At 29.2% G+C, this 16,700-nt stretch overlaps 1 protein-coding gene across 1 annotated transcript in view; it reads right to left on the bottom strand.

Annotated features, from left to right (window-relative positions):
* Positions 1-3,261, bottom strand: part of LOC123008322 (prosaposin) — a 9,157-nt gene extending 5,896 nt beyond the window's left edge. The window contains exons 1-2 of the mRNA XM_044404124.1: positions 3,064-3,261; positions 1,953-2,055 (exon numbers count right to left, since the gene is read on the bottom strand). Coding sequence (XP_044260059.1) covers positions 1,953-2,055; positions 3,064-3,103 — 143 coding nt within the window. The 5' untranslated portion in view covers positions 3,104-3,261. The remainder of the gene's footprint in view (positions 1-1,952; positions 2,056-3,063) is intronic.
* Between the last annotated feature and the right edge of the window lie 13,439 nt (positions 3,262-16,700).

Genomic DNA, 16,700 nt, shown 5'->3' with positions numbered 1-16,700 from the left:
GATATTTTTTTCTAATTTGTTTCGTTCGACTTTTTTTGTTTTGAACCAGAAACTCATTTATTGTGTAAAATCTTGTCCAAACACTCCAAAAAATCAAAAACCAAAAAATTTTGTTTGTTTTCCTCGATTTAATGGTTTTGGAGCAACATTAAGAGAAAAATAAGCCGAGAAACTAAAAAAAATGGTCGAAAATGCTTTAAAACACGTTTTTGTACTAAAGACTCAAGCTTTTTTTTTGCAAAATTTCGATAAAAAAAACAAAAATTAGACAAATAAATTAGAAAATTATATTATTTTTGCATTTCTCTATCGTTTTAGCACGTTTCTCAGCTAGAAACACAATTATTTCACAAAATTTTCTTAAAAACATGCCGAAAAATAACAGAATTAGACCGAAAATAATGCCATTTTTGTCTTTTTTCGTTAGTTTAAGTAGCTGAAATAGTATATCATGTTATTAGGAGTAAAAGTGATAGTTTATATGACAAAGCTGAACGTTTATTTTTGAGACAAATTTTTACATAAACTCACTTTTACTCGGAACAACAAAACTTTTTTATTCGTAAACGTATTCAGATTTAGAGTAAAGAGGTGTTTTATAAAAAAAACTACCGTGGTTACAAAAAAATTAATATACTGATTTTTTTTAATTATCGATATAGTAAACTAAAAACTTGGTTGATTAGACAAATTGTTTAAAAAAAAAAAAACGAGATTTTACTAAAAGAAAATAGCATACTTTTTTTACATTTTTCAGCTAGAAACAGAATTATTGTACAAAATTTCGTTAAAAACAAACCAAAAATTCAATAAAATAAACCAAAAATTCAATAAAATAAACCAAAAATGGTGGTATGTATATCTTTTTTAAGTGTTTAAGCAAGTTTTTGAAATAAAACAAAAAAAAAAACGAAAAATTTCCCTTAAACCGGCTAAAATATCACATAATTAAATCAAAATTGATATATTTTTTTCTAATTTGTTTAGTTGGACTTATTTTCTTTTTAAACCAGAAATTCATTTATTATGTAAAATCTTGTCCAAACGCTCCAAAAAATCAAAAACCAAAAAATTTTGTTTGTTTCCTTGATTTAAGTGGTTTTGGAGCAACATTAAGACACAAATAAGCCGAGAAACTAAAAAAATTGGTCAAAATGCTTTAAAACACATTTTTGTACTAAAATCTGAGTTTTTTTTTGCAAAATTTCGATAAAACAAACCAAAAATTAAACAAATAAATTCGAAAATTATGCTTTCAATGCTTTAAAACACGTTTTTGTACTAAAATCTAATTTTTTTTTTAAATTTCGATAAAACAAACCAAAAATTAGACAAACAAAATCGAAAATTATTATTTTTGCATTTCATTAGCGTTTTAGCACGTTTCTCAGCTAGAAACACAATCATTTCGCAAAATTTTCTTAAAAACATTCCGAAAAACAACAGAATTAGAAAATAATGCCATTTTTGCCTTTTTCGATAGTTTAAGTAGCTGAAATAGTATTCAGATTTAGAGTAAAGAGCAACACTTAATAAATAATCAGAACGCTTTGCAAGTAATGAAATCATAACAACGTTTATAAACATCACGCGTCAGTATCGTTGAGATTTTCGAAAATGTATATTAATTCAACTAGTGCAGTTAGTAGTACAAAATGTCGTATGCATTACTGTCAATAATGTCATAGTAAAAGTAAAAACGCTTAGGCGCAAAAATAGAAATTTTACTCCATGGCTGAAAGTTAAAAACTTGTGACATTTAGTCGTAAAAGTGGTCACTTTAATGACGTTTGCGGATAAACTCAATGTAAAAAAAACGTAATCTTTCGACACTATTGTAAAGATCTAAATTGGAATCTTGCAATCTGGTAAAAACTGATGTAAATTTGGCAACTTTTTCAACTCAAATCTGGAGAATTTTATTTTTCTGGGCTATCAACACTGCAACTTACGTTAAATTCTGACACCAATATGAAGGTCCCCATGTGCATTCTTTTGAATCAACCAAACGCTTATGTCCAGGACGGGGAGGGACGAAGACTCCGCTTGTGAAGGCTAAAATCAATAGAACGTTAAGTAATGATTTCATAAAAAAATTACTGATTAATGAATGTAAATAATGACCCGACCATGATTTAAACAAATATGATAGGTATTTATTTAGCAACTAATCGCTTGAAGAGATAATTTGTTTTTTTTTTTAAACGGAAATCACCAAGTCAAAATTTTAGTGAAAAAATTGGGTATGAACCCTTAAATTTTGTTTGTTTTTGTCTCTAAATTTTCTTAGACGTAATGACGAAAACCGGAAGTGCCAACTTCTTTTAATAAAATCACCACGAATGAATTTGCTAGCGGTGCCAACGCTAAAAAACAAACTTTAATTTTATTGAGAATATATTTAAACAAAAGCTTTAAATGTTAGTCACGATTTTATAGTTATGACTAACTGGTGATAATTTAATTTTTTATGGTATTTTAGTCATGGCATTTCGTCTCGATTTTATTACGACCCCCATTTATAATTTAATTAATTTTTGGTTTGTTTTCCCCTTTTGTGCTAATCGAGCGTACAAATTTAAAGTCGTGTGTGCTTCCCATATTTCAAGGTGAAAGTGACTATTTACGAACCGATTATTTTCCCCACATTTTTAATTAGTGATTTATTTATCTCTGTCAACAATTTGCAAATCACGTCGCAATTGAGGTTTAATTTTAGATAATAAGATCGTAAATAAACACGTTTGGGTGCCAAAGTTTGCCAAAACAAAGACATTGTCTTAAAAAAATCCAACGTGATGGAATTTAATCTCAAATTTGCAAATGAAGAAGAACACAGGAAATTGTGGGGTTCACCCTTGATCCACTATTATTTATCAAATCACATGTCTGGCATAGAAAATAAGTGACTCATTCGTATAATCAATCATATTACTGGTTTACTCATATTTCAAGGATTGATTTTAATAAATTATTTAAATAATTGTTAGATGAAATGTCAGATAAGATTCGTAAACAACAACAAAATAGATCAGATCAATGATAGTACTTGGTGAAACTTACCGAAAAACGCCACAAGCGCTACGAGGATCAATATCTTCATTTTAAAGAAGATAAATCACAATAATTTTGTGTTGTTTGTCAGTAATCTTCTTGAATATTCTTTCACGTCACTCAAGCGTCAATACAGCTGACTTATTTTGCGTTTTCTTTGGCTTTTATTGACCATCGGCCCGCCTCGGCAAAGATCGGATACTGTGTTGCTCAAATCACGTTTTACTATAAACCAAAATATTTTACATTTTACACGAGTTTCAGATAATAATTTTTAAAAAATATTGCTCTTAATTTACATTACTAAAACAATTGACACAACTATTGTACCCTACAGTGTAACTAATATAAAACACGACAAAGATGTGTTATTGGACCCAACTCGCGCGCCATATTTGAATTTCATCCAGTGCCACCATTTTTTGAATTTTTTTATTTATTGAGATATCGCGAATAATTTAGAGTGAAATGTTATCAATTGTTTTCGTAACTTTTGAACCATTTAAATAAAAAACATCTAAATATAAAAATCAGTTATGCGATAAATGAAACATCCATAAATATACAAAAATTTAGAACAATTATGAGAATCACAACCATTATAAACTGTTGCATTAACAAATTAATTGTAAGTACATAAATACAAAATGAGTAAAAAATTAAACACACAACATCAACAATCAATGTTATTAAAACATGTTTTTGTTGTTTTAGGATAGGTTACATGTGATAAAATTTATTTTATAAATTCTGACTCACCCTTAGTGATAAAACAATGACAAGAACGGTTTGTAATATTGTAATGTATGCTAAAGTCTAATAAACAAAAAGTAGCATAAAGATTTTAATGATCGGCAACACACAATACAGCCGTGCATGGCGGGTTGCATAAAACTTATCAATTTTAGGTGGACAATACATAACATTTTTTGTTTTGCTTTTTTTATTATTATTTGTTCTTTTAATATTCATAAATTGAGCCAATTTTTGTTAAAATTTTGCTTTAAAAAGCTTGAAAAAGTGCTTAGGCGAGGTGAGAGCAGTTTTCTGAATATCAACTTTAGATATGTTTACAATAATAATTTAAAGTTAATGCTTTGTAATCCGAAGATTTGTCTCCGTAACATAAACGATTGCAATCCGTGCCAAGAGTGCCTAGACGCAAACCGTTCCTTTCTCTTTTCCACTTACATTTTCGAAAAAGCTGGAGAAACCTCTCGAGCGAGTTAATTTTGTTGTCGCTGCTGTATCCTCATAATAACTCATAATTAACTTATGCAAAATGTATTTAAAGCTTTATTTATTTTACTGAATTGCCTGAATATTATTCCCAAGTTTTGCATTTCAAATGAAAACTGCTTTGTATTCAAATCAAGGACGCACCCTTTTCTGCCAAAACTTCCTTAAAGCCCTTCATTGTTGCGAGCGAAAGCCGCACGAATCCAAAAAAAAAATTGTTTTTCAGTGGGGGTAATTTTGTGATGATTAAAACTAGTTCGAAATTGTTGGTAGCAAGTGTAGCAACTTGCATAATATGACATTATAAGGGCGCAGTCTCTATGGAGGGTGTTTCCACCCTATTCCCCGGACTGATGATTAATTACCGCTTGATGAATATGCATGAGCGCAGCAGAGCGCGTTATCTGAATACTAAATACTTACAAACTCAACGACACCGTCAACGTTTTGGTACGATTAGCCCCAAAAATAAGGGTGTGATGAGAGGGCACTAACAAGCTGACATGTGGAGAGCGAAAAGAATTTACGACGTTTAAAAAAACATTCGATTTTATTTCGATTAATCGATTTTATCGAAATAAGAAACATACGAATTGCAATGCTAAATGCATTTGACTCGTTGATAATATTGCTTGTGTCAGATGCAATTTCTAGCTAATATATCTAGTAAAACGGGGTGCAGGAGAGAACTACCCCATGCCTATGAGTGAACATAAGCCGACTTATCTTTCATCATAAGCACGATAAGCCAATTATGACTGTTGTGTACTATTTAATCAATGCGATTTACAAACACGAAGATTACAGTTCGATGTAAGGGGGTTATTTGAATTTGCAGATCAGTCGCCTAATTGCATCTGAAAATGGTCCATTAACTTTATTAAACTTTGATACAATTAAATTGACTTGTAATATTGTTGTTTATTAAAAAAAAAAACAAAAAGAATAAAATGTAAAAAAATATTCAATTAAAGAAAAAGTAAGGCGGAAAGAAATAAAACTACCACACGATGCACATCATTATTACAAAACAACTTATTTGGAGTTTTATTTTTTTGTATTCCCTTGTTTCTAATTTAAAATTTCCAATTTTGAGGCACACACAAAAAAATTATTATGTTACATGGCTTGTAGTGTCATTTTCTAATAAACTTCTGCTTGAAAAAAAGCAAATAATTTTTAAATAAAAGCGGTAATTCAAATATGAATCAATTATTGATATATTACCAATTTAAAAAAACCGAAAGTTTATACAGGGTTATTAGAAATGTTTGTAGTTCAAGTTGGTTTCAAAGTAAAATTTGCCGTGTTTCGCTTTATATTACTGTTTACAACTGTATGGGTTTCTACGTTTGTTTCACGTTTGAAATAGAACGGCAAAAACCAAAGTACAAGCCTACATTGACTACAAACATTTATAATGATCCTGTGGAAGTACACAAAAATTTTAGAAACGATGTTTGCAATTTGGTCAACATCATACAAACTTTTTTTCTATTTGTTAAGTAAAAACTTGTTAGACACTTAATTTGTCTAGAGCTTTTTTTTAATTAATTTTTTGTTTCTGGGTTATTTTTTGCATGATTTATTTATCTATTAACACAATTTATTTAAAATAAACACAAAATTTAAAATTGTTTTTTATTGATCCCAAGTAATGAGTAATTTTTTACTCAAAAAATGACTTCTAAAAATACTATGTTACTATGTAAAACATGTTTATTTTTGTAACGTAATAATTTCTGTTCATAACTCTTTTATAACTATCAAATCATCTATTAAAATGTAAAAAGTGGGGTTTAAGGAGTTTATTTAAAAAAAATGGCAACGTATCGGTCTGTAGAATTAAAAAAAATTTGTTTTGATGTAAACATTTGAAATTTTGTTGTGTATTAAGAAAGTAATCTTGCTTTCAATATACATACTTAACTCTCCTGCGAAGCAGCGAAAAAGACAAGAAAGAGACAACATTTCAAAACGTCATAGTAAAAGTGAAAATGCTTTAGCAAAAAAACAGAATTTATACTCCATGCCTGCAAAGTAAAATTTTTACTTGTGACATTTAGTTATCAAAACTAATCACTTTTGTGACATTTTTTGATAAACTCAATTTTTTCATGCGATTTTGCCATACTGAGTGAAAAATCATTAAATTGTTACAAAAAAAACTAACTAACTTTTAGGCTTTAACCATTGGGTTAATGTAAAAAAAACGTACTATGTATTAGAAAAATTTGAATCTTGTAATCTGATAAAAATTCAACTCGGATCTGGTTAATTTTATTTTTCTGAGCTGGCATCACTGCAAATTACGTTAAATGACACCGATATAAAGGTGTCATTTAGTCATAAAAGAGTCACTTTTGTGACATTTTGGATAAAAACTTAAAAAAATTGGATAGAAGACAGTCAAAGCTTTTTGGGTAATCATTAGGTTTTTATTTTTTGTTGAAGTTATGTCAGAGGTAACATTTTAATTTTTGTTTTTTGATTTTTAGTATTACTAACCATTTATCATTTTTATTTCACCACTTACCTATTTGCTGTTTTTGAGTTTCTCAGATGCGATATTTATAATACATACTGTTTTGTCTTTTGTAAAAAAAAATGATTACATTTTTGTTAGTAAGAAAATAAAGAAACAATTTTTTTTCCACAGCAACTGTTTTTAAATATAAGAGATGGTTTTTTTTTGTATAAAAAATTTAGCCATTGTGATCAAATCTTATAGGATTTGTCCAAGAGTTTTATTTTTGTTAAAAAAGATGTCACTTGAGACGTTTCAAAATATCTGGCTACAAAAAACAGGTGGGGTTCAAAAAACAGGTCCGGCTCAAAAAATTTTCAAATTTTTAAAAAACTTTTAAAAATTTCTTAGAGAAATGAGTAATGAGAAATACTCATATTTAAACATCGTGCTGCAAAAGAGAGTTGAGGAGACTAAGGAAGTGTTCGAACATGTCACCTTAAAAAAATTTCTAAAGTTGCAAAAAAATTTGTTGAATTTTATATATTCACCCTGTATAATTTTTGTATGTGCGGAACCCAGCGGTTTTTTTTTAAATCATAAGTCTCCAGAAAATAATAATTAATATAAATTAAAGTAATATAAAAAATGTGATCGTATTTTCAGAACGAAATTTTGTTTTGTTTTGTTTTTGAGCGATTTTTTGTCAAAATTGCATTTTCTTGAAAAAATTAACTAAAGTAGATAGTTGTAATCATTAGATCATGACCTTCACGCGAAAAATGGTTTTATAGTGAGTTGCCATGTAAAGAAATAAAAAAATTTGTAGAACTCAAAAACAAAAAAAAAAAAAACAAAAATTTCGAAAAATTTTATGTTTGATAAAACTATATTTTTATAGTACTTTATCATTCATCAATTAGTTTTTTTTTTCAAAAAATAAATAGTTCAAGCAAGAAACCTTTCATTCCATACTTTTTATTTATCTGGTACCAACTTATAATTTTTTATTGAGGCACAAGCAGTCTTTCCATCTGTTGCAATAACATTTTGAAAAACATTTTGAGATAAAAATTTTGTTCTGTATGAAGCCCTTGAAGGGTTTGAATTTCCAAAGTCCATATGTATCCTACATAACCTGTTGGCCCTTTATAAAAGTTTCATTTAAAAAAAAATAAAAAAGTGTGAGATTTTTAAGCCCCAATTATTTTTTAGTGTTGCACGCACGTACGTGTTTATGATTCCGATATTTTCATCACTTTAATAAGGTTTTAGGTCGAGGATTAGGCCTTGTCCTTGCGTTTAATAAACTCCATGTAGCACAAATTTCACATTGTAATTCATTAAATAGTTGTTATATATGATCACAAAGACATGATAATAGCAAAAGGAACAATAGTGGAGAAGTTATAACAGTTAGTAATCCAGGGCGTTATGCGGACAATACGAAGATCCTTTCTGTATCCTAGTATTCTGGACCGAGTCCACATTTCCATTACAATGCAGTCCTTTGTGTGGCATCGCCATACCTCATACAATTCACATCGGGTGATGTATTATGTTTACTAGCAAAGCAAAGAGCAAAGCAACCAAATAATAAACTCGCAGAAACACCACCAGATTAGAAAATACCATCGCGCTTAATTAATAATCAGGGGGTGAAATCACTCGGTCCCCGGGGGCAAAACGCGTTATTCTCCCCGAGGGCCCAACGCATCCCCGTATTGTGATGTCAAATAGTGTCCTTTTTAACAACAGATGGTACTCATTACTCCACACCAGCCATAAAACCGCTTTGTAGCTCATAATGTGGCGGGAAATTGTATTTGTTGTTTGGCTATTTATTATATTATCTGTTGGTTTTGTTTGGAGGGTGCGTGATTTATGTAACACCACCTAAAAAGACGAGTCAAAAAAGATGTTTGCATTGTGCATACGCCGGGTGGGCAAACACTGATACCAATTTAATGGAACTCACCACGTCGACTTTTTCAGTTTCTACTATTTGTCAACGAATTAAACAGCAAATATTTGGAGGGATTAAAATGTGGAATTAAACGAAATTTCGACGACCGTGAACAAAGAACAAGATTTTTAGCATCTTGCTTTAATTTTTCAGCATTTCATCAAATTGAAATTTAAAAAAATCGCAAAACTATACTCATACAGGCTGTCCCAGCGAGTTGAAAAAGTCCATTAGTGACCTTAATATGGTAAAATAAAAAAAAATTGTATAGGACATTGATCACCTAAAATTATTTTCAACTATACAAAAACAAATTACGATACAAACTTGTGTTTTTTTTTTTAAATTAAACACAGAATGTTTCTTGACATTTTTGAATGTAGCGTTTTAAAATAATGTTTTTACGCCAAACTTTCATTAGTAGATTTCGCTTAGGTTTAGAAATAAGACGTTGTTTTTGACGAAAACATGCACTTTTTAAAAATATATAACACAAAAATTAAGACAGCTAGAACAAATTTTTTCTTACTTCTGCAAAGAAGAAAGTCCAGAATATAAAGCCGTAGCAATTTTTTAGTGTTTTGCATTGGAAAAGATTAATAAATTAAGAAGTTTATTAAAAGTTAAATAATTAAAATTTAAATGGAACACCCTATTTTTTTCCTTTTGATAAATTGTCTATCTAAAAAAATAAACTTTTAATGTCTATAATTGATAAATAAAAAGATATTTAACATTCCATATTAATTGTAACAACAATGCCTAATATCAATATCTGAGCATTCTTGATACTATGGCAAACAGAATTATCCAGAGATTGTAAAAGTCGTTACTCGTATAAATACTGAAATTCAAATTATTTTATTGTAAAAATACAGAATAATGGATTCAGTTTAACACAAATGTGATTATTAACTGATATTTCTTCCATTTCTTGTGCAACTGTGCACTTTTTGGCTACTGAAACAATAGTCATTTTTTTATGTTTAACGTTAAATATCTATTTAGTTTTGATTATAAACACCTAAAAGTAAATAATTTTAGAAAGATAATTTAATAATCTTTTAAATGCAAAAACAATAAATAGGGTGTTCCATTAAATTTTTTTAAGTTATTGAACTTTTAACAAACGCCTTCATTTTTTTATCTTTGCAAATGCAACTCACTAAAAAAAAATTACTACCTTATAGCTTGTACCTACTTCTTTGCGGTAGTAAAAAAAAATATTTCTAGATGTCTTAGTTTTTGTGTAATAAATTTTTAAAAAGTGCATGTTTTTGTCAAAAAAACGTCTTTCTTATCTTTAAAACTAAACAAAACCGACTAATAAAAGTTTAACTTAAAAACATTGTCATTAAAATCTACATACAAAAACTCTAAAAAAAAATCTGTGCTGTACTGTTGTTGATACTTATTTTTTGACGTTTGATATTTTTTAATGATACATATTCATGATCTTGTAAATGTTTTTTTATAATTAGCTAGTAAAGGTACAAATTTTGCCAATAAAAGCCACAAATAACATTAAACAGAGTTACAATTTAGAATTTAGCTTCTTTGTTTCCTCGTCAAATGACCTGTAGCAAATAAAATTTGGAAAATTATTTTTTTAACAACAATTGAGTCAGAGAACAAAAATTAAACTGTTATTGTTACAAATTTAAACAAATGATATAATACTCAATTTTAAGACAAAAGTTTCCTATAAATATGTTTCGAAAAATGCTACGTAAGGCAGCTAGGCCCCTTTGAAAATTTCGAAAAATATTCTAAATTTACTATACAAACCACATATCGTTGAAAAATTGTCAAAAATGCTATGAATACGTGAAAAAAAATACAGGGTGGCTTATTTAAAAAATATGACTTATTCAACTTTTTGCGTGTTAACATTTTTTATAACAAAAAGTTGAATAATTCCAAAACGGAAAAAAGATAGACCTATAATAATTTACACAAAGTTCTTTTTTTACGTAGAAACTAATAATGTAAAAATATATAGGGTGTTATCCTATATTTAGAAAAATATACCTAACTTTGATTCACCACTCCGTATAATAAAAATATTTTTAAATGGTGTACTTTAACTTTTGTCTTAAAATTTAATGTTGTATCACCTGTTTAAATTTGTAACAATAAAAACGAGACACCCTGTACATGCGCTGTTTCGGTCCAACTCCACATTAGAACTATTGTGAATTCTGACAATGATTTGAGTAGAATCATAAATTATTCATTTTTAAGTAGTATCTTTTATTACAAAACCGAAATTTTGTTAAAAATGACATATAACATGACTGACTGAATGAATAGAATGAATAGATCTTCTGAATTAAAAAATAAAGAAAAAAAACAAATACTTGAAAGAAAAGTAAAAATAGTGTATACTCCAAATAAGATGTTTTCAAGCTTTTTCTTAGACTATATTATCATCAACAACATTTTAATTATCTCTCTGTACATAAAAAATAATAATAATAATTTTGTATCTGAAAAAATGTAAATATATAACTTTTATTCATCATCTCCAATTACTAGTTTCATTTAAGGTAGTGCCTCCGCTGCCGGCAACGGTGACCAAAAAAAAATAATAGAGGGATGGCCGCCGGCCATCTAGAAAGTAAGTTTAATATGCAGAAATTTTAAGAGAAATGATAGCAGCGATCAGGAGAAGCAAAAGGAATTTATATTTTGTGAATGTTTGTACTATAGTTATACTTGCAGAAACTACACCTAAATTCTGAAATATAGAGGGTGGTCTCTGAGGTTAGTTTTTGAAAAACTATTATTAGTTTTGTTTAAAAAGTGAAATTAGCGGTAAAACCTAAAAATTCTTTGCCCATAGTTGATACTGATGACACCAGTGCCGGCGGCGGAAGCACTGCTTTAATTTAATTCTATTACACCGAACCTAATTTGGGTCTTTAGTCCTGTATTTTTATAACTGTTAAATAAAAACCTTGGTGCACTTTTTAGTTATTTTGTGTCGAATTTATCGCTCTTTTATTTCACAAATGAGCTAAATTGGGCGTGAAAAATACGGCTGATTGGGCTGCATATTCACCTAAAATATTAGTTTTGGTGCAAGTGATCGATAGAGGGATACCACGAACACGAACTACACGTATTAAGAGTGCAATCCTTGAGTAAATGACAGATTAGAAGAATATAGAAACGGACAAGCACGCTTACTATTATCCGGTTAATTCAATGAGCGGCGTGATGCGTAAAACAAACATAAAGGGCACGTAAAGGGCACGTGCTTTTTGTGCTACACGTGCCCTTTACACACCCTAAAAACAATTGTTAGTAAACTGTCTTTGAGTTGAATAAAAAAAATCAAATTTTGTTAGTAATCGAAAAATGATCAGGAAAAAAGGAAGTGAAATTCGCCCCCACAAAACGCGTAATTATGGACGGTGTGTAAAAACACATCAGTTGATTTTAATTAAAAATCGATGCATTGCAAATAAGCAAAAATTGAGTGATTTTTTTGTGGATATTAAAAATCAGTGAAGTCGGATTGGAATTGATTTTAAATAGAAGGATTATGGCCAATAATAGGATTTGAAAACTGAGCTTCCCAGCCGTGGCTTTTTAATCTCTTTTGCGTTTTGACTAAGCATATCTAAATTGCCCTCCGCTACTGTTGTTATCGCAGGGTTTACTTTATTAAAAAGTATTTAATTGTGACAATTTTGATGAATTTGTTTGGTACAATCTATTGATCAATCCGCTTGGGATTATGACGTTTTTCTAGATCACTAATTACAACAATCATTATTAAAGCAATAAATTTGGGCACATTGTAGGAAATGTTTCAGGAAGCGCACACCGATTTTTCCTTTTGTTTGAACACAAAAATAAATTACCAACAATTAATCACTCAGCATATTTTTCATTTGATTGAAATATAGCCTCGATATTGAACATTCATCATTCCGAATTCTACCCACATTCTGCTTAATTTTACCAATGCAAATTAATACAAACCGGTCCCAATCATATGTTTATCTCTTTGTTTAAATATAATAAAATGGCCTATTACATAAATTACAGCAAGCTACTGACAGATTTATTGCTAATAACTCAAAGATAATTTTCGGTGTTTCAAAATGATCATTTATCTTTTATCTTAATCCCAAAATAAAAAATTGCTTCGGCGCTATTTTTATTCCCCAAAATTTTCTATCAAATAATTTCAAACGAATGAAATTACATTGAAATGCCTAGTCACGTGTCGTGTTGTTTTCCTTTTTGTTATTTTTTTAAAAACTAAAGTGCGTAATCCGGACATGGATCGACACGTTCCCATTAGCATAACATTTTTATTCGCTCTTTTAATAAAGTAAATAAAGGGTTGCTTGTTTGTGATGCATTCGTGTGAAATATTTTAATTCTCAAATCGCTACGTCAAGAGCTGGAAGCATATGCTCGAGGTCCCCACAACCATTGTAAAATTAAATTCAATTTTCAAACGTTGTTTTTTTAACTTTTCAAGTGAGAGGCAGATAAAAAATTAAACAAAAATACAGGTCGTCTTAAAAAAGTTGGATCTGATTTGTAATTGAGAATGTAGATATTTATGAAAAAAAAAAAAAACAGTGAACTAAATAAATAGAAATTAATTTTGAAGAAACCAAAAAAATTATTATTTATAAAATTTTATTAAACTTCGAAAAGTGTCTGTATCTTATTTAAAGACAGAAACTAGGTACAAATCAAATAAAATGCTAGATAGGATCTGTTTTAAAAACACAGCAAAACAAAGAAAAAAAAATAGTTTTAAAAAAAGGACTCGAATAAAATAATTTCTTAATTTTTTAAATCTACCCAAAAACCTATTTTGCGCACCATTGGACTCTAATATAACTCAAAACAAACTGCATAAATAGTAACAACAAGGAAAGTAATACATAGAAAGTATAAGCGGTTTTTGTCATTTTAATAAAAATTGGAGCTTGATTTGCTAAAATTTGTCAAAATTTTCTAAGAATCAAATTTTTAATTGGCTTAGAAGATATACATTAAAAATTAATTACAAGGCACAATATGATTAGTAGAAAAAATAAGTTTCATTTACAATTATAAGAAAGTTTTAAGCTTTATTTGCCTTAAAGTTGCCAATATCGTGCTAGGAATCTGATTTCAGGTTATGTGAGGTATATAGATATAATTATCAGTAGACGCAGTAAAACATTTGACAGAAAAAATAAGACACTTGTTTGGGTTTTAAAAAGATCTTAGCATGAAAATACTTAAAACTGACCAGATTTGCCCAGAAACCGGTCAATGCTTTCCCAGAAGTGTATAACAGAACGGGAAAATTAAAATTACAATTGCATTATTAAGAAAAATTGCTTGTTTGGGTGATTTAAAGATCAACCCAAGCTTTATATTATTGTAGGCTTTTGTAGAACAAATAAAGCACAATAATTTATTTTTCAGTTTTCCTTTTATTGTACCTACAATAAATATAAGTTTTTAGTAATTACCCTACAGTTTAAAAATTATAAATTCTTTGTTTTATAAAAAAACGTTTTGCTTGTTAAAAAATAAACACTACCTGAAATTTGTCATATTGCTTCAGTTTTCATAAGAGAAATCAAGGTAAATTTAGCAAAATTTTACAATAATTGAGTTTCTAAGAGTTTTATATTTGCTATAGAAACACCAATCAGATCAACGCTACCTTATGGTGACTATGAAAACAATAAATTTTATGTAATGTTAAAGTGTTCTAGAAACCAGGCATAAATGATTTAGAAGATGTAGCATAGAAATTAATCAAAAGTTACAATACGTTTAGTAGAAAAAATAAATTTTATTTTTAATTATAAAAAAGTCTAGAGCTTTATTTGCTTTAAACTTGCTAATATTGTGCTTGGAATCTGATTTCAGGTTATATGAGGTATATAGGTATAATTATCAGTAGACGCAACATTTGACAAAAAAAAATAAGACACCTGTTTGATTTTTAGAAAGATCGGAGCATAAAAACACTTAAAATTAACCAGATTTACCTATGAACCAGTCAATTTACTTTCAGGAGTATATAATAAAACTGGAAGATTAAAGTTACAATTAAATTATTATTAGAAAAAAAGTTTTCTTGTGTGATTTAAGAAACAAACCGAGATTTATCTTATTGTAGGCTTTTAAAATGAATAAAACACAATATGTGTTTTTTACCTTTTTTTATGTTACCCACAATAGATATTCATTATAAGTATAAGGTTTTTAGCAATTACCCTATTAGTTATTAAAAATTATAAATGCTTTGTTTTATAAAAAAACTTCTTCCTTGTTGAAAAATAAAAACTACCTACCTTGTCTTAGTTTCTAGAGAAAAAAATCGGTGCATTAGCAAAATTTTACAGGGATTAAGCTTCTAAGGGTTTCATAATTGCTACCTTCGTAACTATCAAAATAATAGTAATTATTTATTGTTAAATTGATCCAAAAACTGAGCATAAATAACTATAAAGTATAGGTTAGAAATTAATTAGAAGTTACAACACGGTTATTGGAAAAAATAATTTTTATTTACAATTCTAAAAATGTCGCGAGCTTTATTTGCCTTTAAGTTGCCAAAATCGGGCTAGGAATCTGATTCCAGGTCACGTGAGGTGTAATTATCAGTAGAAGCAAAAAAACCTTTGTTAGAAAAAATAAAACAGTTGGTCGATTTTTAGAAAGATCGGGGCATAAAAATGCTTAAAATTGACCAGATCTGCCTAGGAACAAATCATTTCACTCTTAGAAGTATACAACAGAATTGAAAAATTAAAATTACAATTGAATTATTAGAAAAAATAGCTTGTTTGTGTGATTTAAAGACCAACACAATCTTTATCTTGCTGTGGGCTTTTGTAGCATAAATAAAGCACAAAAATTTGTTTTTTAACTTTTTTTTTAATAGATATAAGTACATAAAATAAAGATTTTTAGCACTTACCCTATAGCTTAAGAATGATGAATTCTTTGTTTTATAAACGAACTCTTTTCTTGTTGAAAAAAAGACTACCTGAAACTCAGTGTATTGAACGCTTGATTTCTTAAAGAAAGTCATCAAAAGAGTCAAAGTAAGTGAATTATTTTCGTTTCTCGGGTCAATATTGGCAGCACTTCAATAAGTAAAATTAAGCATACACCTGAAAAATCCACGAACGGGTCATTAATTTCGTTTTATGGTCGGTGTGTAATTACAAATAAAATGAGAAAGCTTCCCTTAATTGAATGCTGTTCTGTTCGGCCGTTCCAAGTTTAAATGTAAGTCACGTATATAGAAATTACCTTGCGGTAGGAAGAACGTGGTGCTTTCAGGTACGGGAGTTCCTAAACAAATCCTGGTAATCCATGCCGGCAATTTACTTCAGCCAAGGCTTTGTCCAGCAAGGCTTAGGCACTGAGTTTTATTATCTTAGTGGGTTGTGTGTCGGACACTACACACTTTCCACCATCTACGACCACCTCTGCGGGCTACTAAACCTGTCTGCTAACTTTATTATAAAATTTAGCTCTTAGACTGAAAATTTATCACTTCAACAAGTTTTCGATTTTTTCATAAAGAGACGAAATTAAGCTAAATCGTTTTTTTAAAACCCGAGTAGCAAATAGCGTTAAACGATAAGGAGTGCATTCAATTAATTTATCCTTTTAGTCGGAAACTTTAAACGATCCGAGGAGGGTAGCAGGATTTCCCCTTGTTCCTGCTGCCGTCCCACCCAAGCAAACGCAAAGAGACAGAAGCAGGATTTGGTGTGTTTATGCCACTCCTGCAGCAGCAGGTAGGCGAGCTTAGATGTAAGCCTGAACAGGTGATGCAGTAATGCAGCTGGTTTCCATTGTCTTGTTTCGTTCCAAGTTCTTACAGATAGATAAATTGGAAGTAGGATTTGTGTTGTGTTATAAATTGGACAAGTTAATTTTTAGATTTTTACCACATATGCATTGAGGAGTCGCATCAACCAG

This window comes from Tribolium madens, unplaced genomic scaffold (assembly GCF_015345945.1).
Source record: "Tribolium madens isolate multiple individuals breed KSU strain unplaced genomic scaffold, Tmad_KSU_1.1 Scaffold_3;HRSCAF=73;Tcas5.2_LG2, whole genome shotgun sequence".
In the NCBI taxonomy this organism is placed as follows: Eukaryota; Metazoa; Arthropoda; class Insecta; order Coleoptera; family Tenebrionidae; genus Tribolium; species Tribolium madens.
Note: the sequence above shows the minus strand (reverse complement) of the source record. Positions and strands in the feature narration are given on the sequence as shown.